The 13,613-nt window shown below is 33.2% G+C and overlaps 1 protein-coding gene across 5 annotated transcripts in view; it reads left to right on the forward strand.

Annotated features, from left to right (window-relative positions):
- The window catches only part of LOC125053193 (ras-related protein Rab-37), a 49,408-nt gene that overhangs the window by 25,650 nt on the left and 10,145 nt on the right, over positions 1 to 13,613 (forward strand). Inside the window, exons 2-3 of one of the 5 annotated variants that reach the window (XM_047654436.1) lie at positions 12,451 to 12,786; positions 12,963 to 13,073. The exons of 2 other annotated variants lie outside the window; for them this stretch is intronic. In XM_047654436.1, coding sequence (XP_047510392.1) covers positions 12,574 to 12,786; positions 12,963 to 13,073 — 324 coding nt within the window. In that variant the 5' untranslated portion in view covers positions 12,451 to 12,573. Of the gene's footprint in view, positions 1 to 12,372; positions 12,787 to 12,962; positions 13,074 to 13,613 lie in introns of those variants that run through there. 2 more of the 5 variants (XM_047654434.1, XM_047654435.1) reach the window with 2 other exon arrangements.

The following is a 13,613-nucleotide window of genomic DNA, read 5'->3' on the forward strand; positions in this document are numbered from 1 at the left end:
ACATACGAGCGAACACCAATAATAAATTTAATCTCACAGTCTAACAACTCTTAAACGAATCGTATTTCATTTTGCCATTGAGATTTCTCGTGAAATATTCGTCGATTTTTTCAGTGGCACAAGGTGTTTTTTGTTCGAAATAAATATGTATACTCGTTCCGAGCTTTCAATTAATAAATTTTATCTAAATGACAAGAGGCTTCTGGATCGCGACGCTGGTAGGATCACTGTGTAAGGTCCTTGTAAAGTTATATTTACTAACCAAAATGGTTCTTTGCAATCTAAAGTTAATAACTTTCTTTTGCGAACTAGTGAACAGTGGAATCAACTCCCGGTGCGGGTCTTCTCTGAGAGATACGACCTCCAACTATTTAAAGTTAGAGTGGCCTCCCTCAAAGGCCGGCAACGCACCCACTAATACTGGGTGCCCATAGGCTGCGATGTTTGCCCGCCTATTATATAAGAAAAATAACTAGATTTGATACGTTTAGTGATTTTAGTGTAAAATACAGTTATTTCTATATACCAATAATAAAACAAGTTAAAAATAAAATGTTAAATAATATAAAATAAAAATCTTTAGTTTAAAACATCGCAATCAATAATTAATTAAACATAATTTTCAAATTATTAAAAAACCCTTTTAAAGCTCAGGGTCGTAATAAGAAGTGTCAAAATCAGGTCGGTATTAACATATTTTTTATAGAACGATACTAATAAATATTAGCAACGGTAGCAACTTTCTTTTACGCTATGAACAGAATATTTACTCAATTGTTCATCTACAAAAGCTTTAATACATTTAATTTGTTGTTGAAAGCTTAAATGTCGGTGCAAACGTGTCCCTAGAGTTTGCTAGTCAATAAATCACTTTTACACGGTTCACCTACAAACACGTTGTAATTCAGTTATCAATAAAGGATCAATATAGCCTCACCCTGATCTCGTTAATCTAAGGGAAGGCTGTTTCAGTGACAATCAATATTTGATTGAACACCCGATATTCAATAAACTTAGGCTCGAGTGGATTTAAGATTCGTAAATTATATTAAATTTAATATTTTGGAGTGCTTCGGAATTGGATTGACGCATTTTGCTCACAATTCCCAGAATAATTGTATCAATGGGTAGACTTTAAAAATTATGATTTATTGCGCTCTATTCTTAACAGGCGGATAGCGCTTCTTTGTCGGTAATCCACCGTATGTGAACAGATATTCACGTTACTTCCATGTGCCTCGTACCAACACGAATTATCTGCGTAAATCGCCAATGTTTTTGCTAACAATACAATCTATGACGTTGTAATCATTTTCACCTTACCAAAGGAAAGGAAATATTTTAAGTTGTACCTAACAATTTCTTTTAAATATTAAATTGTATTTTGTTTAATGTTTAATTTCAGTTTTATTATTTTATCTATTAATGTACTTGACTTGTGTTTTGTTTATCAATGTAATCTGTTTTGGGTTTGTATATTGTCTAAGTGTTTTCTTTTATAATATGTGTATGTAGATTACTTATAAATAAACGATAAAATGAAATATGTCTGCCTCATGCACTATAGGGTATAAATAAAATTAAATATAAGCCGTTAGTTTCATTAAAACTTAACAAACTATATACAATCAAATGCATCTTTAATTTGGTGAGACCTATAACTATATGGAAATAGAATGGGAAATGTCGGTATTTTGACAACACCGGACAACCCAACATTTTAGTTATGTAAATTGGTCACCTATCCATTTACGAAAAGGGATCATATGGGTTGAGGCAACCGAAGTGTGGACTTTTATCAAAATTGGTTTTAAAGGGGATGTAGTACGGTAAGTGGTGACTATATTTTTAACCTTTTTAGGTTATACATATAAGTTCGTATTGCGTACATAATACATTATGGGTCTATAAAATTATTTAAATGTATGGTGGTATATCTACACTTTCTTATACCTTGCTTCCGCCCACAACTTCGCCCTCTTAGATTTCTTTTTTTTGGTAAGAATTTTAGCGACCGGCTGAAAAGTTAATAGGCTGATACATAGATGGCGCTACAAGTATTAATTAAATAGTTTAGTTAGCCCTAACCTTCAAAAGACACGTGTATATTTGACTACTGTCGACCAATTAGTTTGTGAGATATACGTAGGTATAGTATTTGGAGTGAAGGAACATACAGTATACATACAAATGGACGCGGCCGGTATTTGCTTTTATAATATGTAAGGACTGCGAAATGTATGATTTAAAGAGATAAAGACCGGAACTATTGGTGCAAATGTTGGTTATTACTATATGTTTAAAATTGAAGTTTATGAAAAACTGCAAAGCGAAGTTCTTAAATATATTTTAATGAAATAAAATCCCCCTATTATTCAATTTAACCCGAAAACTGTTTAAAACAGACAAAATATTCACTTTGTGACTACAGTTTCATAGCTATTGAAACTTCGTCAAACGTTTCATTGTAAAGTTTAGAAATTGTTCACTGGTGTTGAATTGCTATGCTCTGCGCTTTATTGATAACTACGCTGAACTAGCGACTCTGTTTGCTGATAGAGGTACAACATCTATCTATTTCAGGGCATCTTTCTGTAGGTATATTGCATTAACATATCTATATATTTTTAGAGCAGTATTGGCCTAGTGGCTTCAGCGTGCGACTCATATCTGATTTCTTAGGTTCGATCAGCGATCAACCTAAAAAAAGGTTGTAGCACCATTGCTTTATTTATATATTTTCAACAGATATTTACGCTCTCACTTCCACGGGAATTGTGTTAATTTCTCTCGTTCTAATGAATAATATCTTTATATTAGTATAATAAAAGTGATTTAATTGTTAACAGTTTTATTCAGTTTCTCACCTACTCTTGTACGTATGTCAAATCTATTTCCCAAGTCTCATTCGCTGGTGAAATGTAAAGAGTTTTATCTTTTATTTTTTATTTTTTTATCTTCTATTATGCTCTACGATTTCGTTTCAATATATGCATTATATTGAAAGGAAATCGTTATTCTCAGTTGATAAAAGACATTTGTAGACATAAATAATTTGGATTCAACGGTTTAACGGTTTTACGGACCAAAGCCTAATAATATATTTCGCACGGAATGAAACCGAGGTCATGTGTACCACAAGGATATCACTGTAGCCAATTATATAACTTAATTACATTAGTATGATCTCAATTATATTATAGAGGTCGGCTTAGATGTTCAGACTTTGTGAAGAAAATGGGAATACTAATAATGAGAAAACTTGGATGGGAAAGTAAACATGAAGCGAATCATGTCTTTGATGAGGTAGTCTCTAAAGATATTCGATCTTATTCATATTTTAAGTTAATTATAAAATCTTATGTCGCATTTAACGAGAGAGAGAAACGATTCAATGTTTAAAAGATATTTATTATCATTAGTAATTTATTTATTCAAATTTGTTTTTCCCTTATTTTATTTCTAAAACGAACATATTTCTTCCGTAGTTTTAATTGATACGTTGATATCGACGATGTGTGATAAAAAAGGGACAGGTCTTTCGTCAAAGTAATACATTTAATAATAATAATAAAACTTTATTCATGAGAGAAATATGGATGTGATAAAATTGATCTCGCACTAGTTCCCACACTAGGAAGTAAATTGTGGGTAACTAAATTGCATTTATTTCGTGTAGGTAGGTACATGGTGCATGTTTAAAAACATTTTTTTTAAAGAAAAAGTAGTCTTAGTGTTACATCTTATCAAACAAAAGTCGTATAAAATCTTAAGTATGCGTGAATTTAGGAATATGATATACCTATGTAAATATGTAATGTATGAGAGTTGTTATAAGCGTGCCGTGTGTCTGTGTAAGTTTTCATTTAAAATAAATAGGTTCTTGTCAATGGTGTAAAATCTATACATAAATTAGTTTATTAAAATAAACAGCGGCGCTAAAAGTAACGTATTTGTTTTTTCTAATGTAGTAATAATAAGTAATTCAGGCAAGTAAGTGTGCCTGTGCCTGTCACACGCCGTTGACTTTTGGGTCGACATGCCGGTTTTCTCACGATCTTTTCCTTCATCGTTCGAGCGAGGTTTAATTGCCTTCATACTTAGAAAAGTCTATTGTGCTTATGCATAGTGTTGCCCAAATGCAAGACCAAGACGAGACTTAGCCCAGTCTTGGTATTGTCTTGCGACAATACACCTGGTCTTGATCTTGGTCTTGGTATTGCGCTCTCAGTCTTGGTCTTGGTATTGGTCTTGCAGCAAGAGTCTTGCAAGTCTTGCGAGACTTACAAATACCTATTAGCCTATTGCTATTTATTGAACACGTTAGTTTAAATTAGTTTTATTTATTTAGTAAATTTATTTAATTATTTAGTAAAGACTATTGTCTTCAGCGATGATTTACTAACTAATAATAATTAATTTGTTTAATGGAATGGGATGGAAGAGTTGTAGAATAAAGACAATCTATGCAATTTAACATTTATTTAAATAAAAAAATTGCAGTACAGTACAGAATAGCATCGACATAATTAACTTCCAGTAGACTTGCAAACGTTATACAAAACGAGTTCAAAAAGTTATAAGTACAAGTCAAAGCGTTTCCTTACACAAAAATTCTCCTAATGTACCTATGTAAATACCTATGTATTATTGTATCTACCTATAAATTGGTAAAGAAATGATATGAACGGCTCGCCAACATGCAGATATAAACCCCGAGAGGTTTTTGTTGTGTGGCTAAAACTAAATATGAATATGGTTGTTTTCGAATTAAAAAAAATTGGTTACTTTATATTAATTCTTTTGACCAAGAATTAATACAAAGTAACCACCTCGCTGATTCATCACTTAATCTATTTCTATGTTTTCTAATTACTAGCGATGCTTTAGAAAATAATCTCTCAGCAGGTACTGAAGTTGCAGGTATCGAAAGAAAATCACGAGCCATCTTGGATAAAATCGGATATTCCGTCTCATGCGTCCTCCACCACTCTAAAATGTCTTCCGAGCTGGCGGCTCTCGGTTTACTTAGATACTCCTCCAACTCGTCAGAAACTAAGCCTTGAAGACAAGATCCAGATGACGACGTAGAGGGACATGCATACAGTTTCTCAAAGTCTATTACATCTTCATATTCCTCATCCTCACATACTTTGTTTTCATTTCTTGGTAATTCTGGAGATTTAGACACCGAGTGTTGCTGTACGTGTAGACTTTTATATTCTTTATAAAGTTCATTAAATTTGTGCAGGCTTTCTGTTTTAATTTGCTGCCCCCATAATGTAATATCAAAAGTCTGAGCTTTGTGCCTTGGGTCTAAAATTAAAGTGGTACAGTAAATCCAGTTGCTCTTCTTATAATGTTTAAGCATTTTATCTCGGGCTGCTTGGAAACCTAAAATGAGCCTTTCATCCACTTCAGTTCGATTTGGTTTCTCATCTAATTGTTTTACCATTGATTCAATTTTATCAAGCAATAGATTGAATGATACAATGACTAGCGGTAATGTAACATATTTTTCTCCACCAAGTTTCGTTGATAAAAGTTTAAAGTTTATTAAAAACTTATGTATTTTTTCGAGTATTTGCCATTCCGTTTCTGTGATTTGAAAATCATTCAATTCGGTTACTGAAACGCATAATATGTTAATGCCAGGTCTCACTTTTAAACCAAATCCAATCATATCATGTGTGGAATTCCATCTTGTTGGACAGTCGAGTATAGGATTGAGATTTGATGGCACGCCAACTGCTTCACAAGCAGACTGGAACTTCCTCTTCAATATCTCGCTTCTTTTTATTTTACTGGAAATACTGCGTAATTTTGTAATACCTGTACGTGAGTCAGCAATATTTGGCACATATTCTTCATCTTCCTCAGTTTCGTCTTCATAGTCTTCATACTGCTGTTCTTGTTCTTTATTGTCAGTTTCAATGTGTAAAGCTAAGGTCTTTAGTAAATCTTGTACACCAAGGTTCAAAATGTGAGCAAAGCACCGGAAATGTTGATTGTCTGAATCAAAATGCAGCAGTTGTTTGCCAAGTTCACACATAAATTTGGTATTTGCAGTTGCGTTGTCCACCGTGATACCCTGTATTTTATTAATTATGCCATATTCCAATAAACATTCGTGGAAAATCGTTGCAATATCTAACCCAGTATGTCGACCGCGCGATGGTATAAAATCAAGGACTACAGATCGATACTTCCAGTCATTGTCTATAAAATGAATTGTGACCCCGTAGTAACTCCTACCAGCAATGGACGTCCATCCATCAATGGTAAATGACATTTTACATGAATATTGTTGTAGTCGATTTTTAACATTCGATTGTAGTTCTTCAAATCGCTCTTTAACTTTCCTTCTTAGTGTCGACCTTTTAGGAAATATCGTATTCGGGCATATCGATCGAAAATATTCCTGTGTATCTTCATCATCGAAAAATGAGAAAGGAAGATATTTTTTTACAATCCAATCAACTGTAGCTGTCATGAAGTTGTCACTTCGGTTTTCAGATACTGACTGAAATAAAATATTAAAATATGTGTTAATAATAGTAATAATAGGTACCTATTAAAATTTAAAACTATGAACATAGCATGATATCTATAAAAATATAATATAGGTACTAGAAAACCTAAACTATACCTAAACTAGCTTCGCATTTGAATAAATTACCTAGGTATAGGTCTGTACCTATATCTAGGTATCCTAGGTATACCTATAATCTGTATTATAATCGTGTTACGGAAAGGATATACTTAATGTACATACATATCAAAGGCACGGATTCCTATGGTGATAAGTGATAAGAAACCAATAAGGCAACATTTTTCAATACCTATAATTACCTACATAATTATTAATGTTTGTAAGTCTATACGTACACAAATCATTCATTACATAGGTACCTACGTCAGCTGATCGGTGTCAAATAGTGTCAATCAATTAATAATCGTCCCCGTAGAGCGAAAACACATTAGGTTGAAAAATGCCCAAATCGAGTTAACAATGCCAATAAAACTATAGTTTTTTCCCCTATTTAACTGTCTAACCGTCAATTTTGTAGGTATCCTAGTTTCCGATTTACAAAAAGTGAAAATTAAATAAATCTATTCTTTGGTCCTAATAGAAAATAAGAGAAATTACGAAATCATGTTAACTATTTTTTTATTTATCAAAAACTTACATAGCTTATAAAATAAAAGATTACCTAAGTTACTTTTATATTAACATTTTTAATTCATAGGAAGTGTAGAAGATTTTTTTTATATAAAAGTAGTTAGATTTTATACTATTATAAAACAAAATGTCTTTTAACTCTTAAGTTTTTTTTCATTATGTATATTTTGTATATCTACCAGTTAGTCGTAAATTACCCAAATCAAGTACATATAACATAAAAATAAACTCGATCTGAGTGAAAAATCACTAACTAGGGGCAAATATTAACTAATTCATAACTACATCGGATATTCTACAGAGAACAAATAACTAATTGGTTTTTTTTTTAGGTTTTCTCAGTAATAACTTAATCATCACTTTGGGTAGCTAACATTTTAACTTAATTTGATTTCCTTCAAAATGAAACTAAAAACATTAAAATATGGCATGACATGCTAAAGTTATGGCAATTTATATTTTTCAAAACTTTAACCCTCATTATCTCAAAACAGGTTTTTTGGACTTAATGAATTTTCGCTCTACGGGGACATATATTCATCCAAGAAACAACTCCGTATAACATTTGTTTTTCTGGTATTTTTATTATTATATTGATAGTTTTATGCTACAAAATAACAAATAATTGAACACATATTAGTTAGTACAAAATCGAAGTAGGTTTTGTAGCTTGGGAAATTGTTTTTTGTTTGTAGTAAAATAAACTTAAGTAGTGCCGCGGCTGCTTCAGTAATTAAGTAACTATGTACCTGCTTAAGTAGAGTACTTTATTTAGCTCACGGTTCAAATGAATGCAGATTCTAAACCAGATACCTACCTACCCTTTCTGTAACACGTAATACAAGGATACCTATACAAACACCCGTTTGTAGAAATAGAGATTAAAATCGTAAAAAAATTTAATAACTACGAACTACTAGAACGTCCACTGCTGGACAAAGGCTTCCCATTCGGGGTGTAGTTGCCCATAATTGCCACGCTGAGGACTACGTACTACTAAATAATTTATAAAAAAAAAATTTTAACTATAAAAAGTAAAGTAGGTATTTATGAAACACCCTAATTTGCATTGTTTTTTTTTTCATAAATTTACAAAAATAAAGTACCTACGAGAAACAGCTAGGTACTTTACTCTGGAAATTACTGTAATTATTAATTGGGTACCTAGTATTTACGTAACATATTTTTTTCTTACCTGTCTACTTATTGCAGTGGTTGTTAAAAACCTTGTGATATCTCCACTTTGACTTTGACTTAATGTTGGTTTTCTTACAGGAACAAATATTTGCGATTCCTTCCCGTGAAAAGATACTAGATGCTTTCTTAAGCCTGAAGTGTTTCTGTTTTTCATTTTTATTTCGACTTTCTTATGTTGGCACAATTTACACATACCAATTTGGGACGCATGAGTTATTTCGAAAAACTCGTCATATTTGCTTTTAAGTCTTTTAGATCTAATTCTGCAACTCTCACTACTCCGACTAGAGCTATTTGAATCTTCGTCACTCATGTCAAATTGTAAACATTCACTCCGAAAGTAATAAGGATTTAGAGTATCTAGCTAGGTAAATCGGCGAGAACAATAAATAAGATAGACTCGAAGCGGAACTCAATTGGAAATGACTGAAAATTATTTAAAAACTCATATTTATAAGCACAAGCCGAAGACCGACAAAGAAAAATGCGGCGTTCTTTGATAGATAGAATAAATCTTTGAAAGATTAAAAAACAGAAGTATCAGAATCAGAATCAGATAGGTTTTGTGCCTACGCAAAAATATAGTGCAGATAATAAATGCAAATAATATTGTTTATCACGTTCCTTTTTTATTGGAACTAGGCATGTTCCGTTAGGTCATGCCTCACGTCATGTAGGTACGATAGAAGTTGATAAACCGACACTTTAAATCTCGATTTTTGGAAGTGTGTGATTTTAAAACAAAACCCACGACGTCACTCATATTTGGAGTTTTTCCACGTTTCAAGTTTGTTTAAATTAACCCACTTCCAAATTTGCAGTGCAATGTCCTTTAAAAAGGTATAATAATAATATAAACTAGGTATATTGTTATTACAAATTTTTTTATAATATGCTTACGACTACAATCTTCCTTGCGAGGACAACATAATCTATTGGCGTCCGTTCTGAGCACCCGGAAACCTATTTTATTCTTTGGAACATGGGCAGTGGCGGCGACCTTTGACATGAAAGCGACGCGACGGCGGCAACACAAAGTCTAGGACTAAGGCGGACTAAATTTTTACCTATTTTGGTAGGGTTGTCAATGCTGGCATTAGCACAGAAAAATAAAATTAAGTAAACACAACGTTTTAACTAGGTATCTACGATAGAATATTTTTTCTACTAATTCCCTAAGTACTCAGTCTAAATATATTTTTCATAATTTGTTGTGTGTAATAGTGAACTCTAAATCTTACTTAAGAGCTTTTTTTAAAATAAACTTATGGAAAGCACTGACATGGCATATACAATTTTCAATCTTGCTGCTCACATTTTAGTACCTAGGTATATCACTCACTATCTATCATTTACCGATATTAACAATGATTATTTCGAAATTAAAATATTCGAAATTCAATAGATGCAATACCTACTTAGTTATTAATTATGATCTCGCCGGACAGCCAGTGTGAGAATGTATTTGTACAAGAAACTCAGAGCATTCAATTTATACCTACCTACTGCTGAGACATTTAATTTTATCCCCCTATACCAACCCTACCAAAATAGGTAACAATTTTGTGTGCCTCTGTCCGTACTCTTTGTCGGCAAATGCGGCGCTCAAACAGTGTCAAATGCTGTGATACACTTGTTGCAAACCGCGGCGTCTTTGTCGGTAAATTATCAAATAATTAGGTATATAATACACCGACCGACCAACAGTTTATTCGCAGAACGTCACATTTTCCCAATTAACCTTGAACCTTAATACTCTAGCGATAAAGTTGAAAATCTGTTAAAGAAATTTGACAGATTGTAGGAGCTCAATGTGCTGGCGTCTGTACCATAACATTGGCTGCCGTAGAAACTGTTACTAGACCTACTCGACTCGCTAGCTTGTTAGTTTTAAATTTTTCTGAATAGAAGAATAATATAAACTTTGAAACATAAGTAGCTACCTACATAATGTTTATATAATTTTGTTGGCTATAATTTTAAGCACATACCAACCTACGAGTACTAACGTAAAATCTGCACATTAGACATAAACAAGCATAATATATTATTATAGGTAGATACCAGCGTTGCCATACGTCCCGGTTTTTTAATGAACATGAAATGCCCCGCGCGGGACATTTTTCCCGCTTTTTGGGGTTACTCAAGACACCACTGCCATGCTCAGAAATTGCACCAGCTCTTTTAACAGCTACCAAAAAAAGATACCAGGTATATCATATACTCATTCCTCAGATTTCTGACAATTATTTGAAACGCCATTTGTCTAATGATATGAATACTTTTTTTGGTTTAGTTTTGTTTTGTTTATTTTTTTTTTTTTATTAAGAAATGTGTTTAACGATAGGGTAACTCTGATTTAAAATATCACCTTTAGTTACTATGTCCCGCTATTGACGAGAGATTCCCACTTTTTTAACTGAAAAAGTTCCAAAATCCCGCCTTGACAATAAAAAATCTGGCAACGCTGGCAGATCTGTGGTAGATCAACAAGGTATGAACTTTGCTAGAAAGTTATTCTAGGTACATTTACATCACATGGGATGATGGGAACAGATTTGTGAGTATTAACACGCTACCTACTTAATAAATAGTTGAAATATAATAAGTACTTACCTACCTAATCAATACAATACCTTTCAGGGTTCTTTCAGACGAGCGGCACGTTGCCAACTGCAGATACAACTGCAGCCCTTAGTTTAGTGTTATGACGATACCTACGGTTTTGATACTGGGGAACGTTTCTCAAAATCGGGATTTAATACAAATACCTACTTAATAATGCCCAAATCTCAGTTTGACTTAACTGCAAGACGCAAGAGTCTTGCAGGTTTAAGTATTGTCTTGCTCAAGTCTTGCAGGCTTCAGTCTTGGTATTGGTCTTGCTACAATAAGGCGGTCTTGGTATTGGTCTTGGTCTTGCAAAAGTGCAAGAACAAGACCAAGACTGCAAGACCAAGACCGATTTTGGGCAACACTACTTATGCATGACGCTGTCGCACTACCCTAGGGTTGGGAGACGCTCGCTTTTTAAACACAACAGCAGTAACTACATTTTGCCGCTAAGCAGAAACATTCTTCTGTTATTATGTCCTACAGAAAACTCAAATTTTAAATTATAAAACAAAAAATATTTTACTAAAGATATAGCCAAAGTTGGAATACATAATATATACAAAAAGGTTTACAAAACTTATATAGGAAAACATTAAAAATTATTAAATACATTTAACTAAGTAATACGTAATTTGGCTGTTGAGTGATGGTGTGTATGCAGGGTGTGCTCATGATGCATTTTAGCAAAAACTAAGTATGTACAACAAAAGCTCATTTTATTGATTTAATTTTAAATCTAATAATTACAAGAATATTTTAGAACATTATACAGACACGAATACATTGTAGTTTTAGTTGACAGGTGCTGATAAGGGCTATGAAAAGACCTCTCGTCACGTCTCGTTGTCCTATTTCAGGCTGACAAGATGATAATCAAGCCACTTCGTTCTTGATTTCTCGTCTTTTGCTTTAAATGCCGCCATCCCTTACAATCTTATTACTCTCTTAACGTGATTCGAAGAAATAGAAAAGAGAAATCTGCCAATTCATCGGAATATTTTTTGTCTATTTTCCCCGAATGCTCCAACACTGATTATAGCTTTAGACACTCGACGAAAACATGACATCATCTCAGGTAAAATTAATTGCAGCTCACTTCTACAATAATTGTACTTCCGTGTCGTGTTGACTGTTTCAGCTATCGCGGAATATGCTTAAAAGAAGTATTAAGAATATCCATAGCGCGAAATCTTTCACGTACTTACCCTCACTTTTACACCATCACACAACACATCCAAATTAGGTACCACTTAGTTAAATGTATTGAATAATTTTTATTTGTTTCTTTCATTTTGTAAATTTTTGTAGTTAAATGTATGTATTCCATCTCTGGCTATATTTTCAGTGTAACTGTTTGTTATTATATATAATTTATGTTAGCTGTAGGATTACTAAATAAATAAATGCGTTTCATCTATTTGATAATTAGTTTTGTTCGATGAACTGTGTGTAAGAACGTATCACAGGATTTGATCCAATTAAAAAAAAAGTGAATATTGAATCAGTTATTTGTAACAAGACAATTGCAATGATAAATTCGACATAAATAAGTATTGTGATTAGTGAAAAACTGAAAAATGTGGAACCCAAATTCGATGGACCATAGACAAATGGAGAAGAGAGTGATTGTTGGTCGTGTAAGACCAACGTGGGCAAGGAACCTTCCTGAAGCGAGGGATGATGATGAAAGTTCCGATGTCAACATGATGCCTCAAAGCGATCCACCATCACCTTCCGATCAATGGGACAAGCATGGGAAACTGGATGATAAATATGATGTTTTTGGAAAGGTATGTAATAATATTGTAACATACCTATTCCTATAGTTATCCAGTTGCTAATTCTTTGTACATCATCTTTTTTCGAAATAGCTATAATAATGTTTCATCATCATCATCATATTTATTTATAGTAGTAACTAGTAACCCACAGACAGTACGTAATACGGATGTATGTTACATTTCAGGTTATGTTGCTGGGAGATAGCGGCGTGGGTAAAACATGCATGCTCGTCCGGTTCCGGGATGGCACGTTTCTTGCCGGCAACTACATTTCTACCGTTGGAATTGACTTCCGGGTATTCACAAGCTATAACAGTTTCCTACATTATCATGCCACAGATTATCTTTTTTCTTAATCAATCACAAACAAAGAGTTTTTAAATGAAATGTCACTGGCTGAACATAATTAGCATTCGATATTATTATTAATAAACATTAGCAGGGGTTCCAAGTTCAAATGGACCAACGACAAGGATCGCCGGCCAGCATGCCGCTCCGCTATTGGTGTTAAAGTTTGGCGGGCTTTTTCCGTTCCCGCCCCTACAACTTGACAGCTGTGATTGAATCGGCTTTGGCTGAGTGATTTATTGCACCGACCATTTTTTGTTTTATTTTTTCAACGTTGATTTATAGCACCCATTTCGTGATGGTTAGAGGAAAGATGTGCGGTTTTAAACATTCAAAGAGCCCAGGTAGATAAAACTATGCGAAGATACAGTTGTCATTTTACAAAGATATTAATTAAATTGGGGCTATTAATATTTAATACATATTATGCGTATTATTAAAATAATTAAGCCCAATTCTTTATTATATTATTGTGTAAAGGTAGTTGG

The sequence above is a fragment of the Pieris napi genome, chromosome 10 (assembly GCF_905475465.1).
Source record: "Pieris napi chromosome 10, ilPieNapi1.2, whole genome shotgun sequence".
Classification (NCBI taxonomy): Eukaryota; Metazoa; Arthropoda; class Insecta; order Lepidoptera; family Pieridae; genus Pieris; species Pieris napi.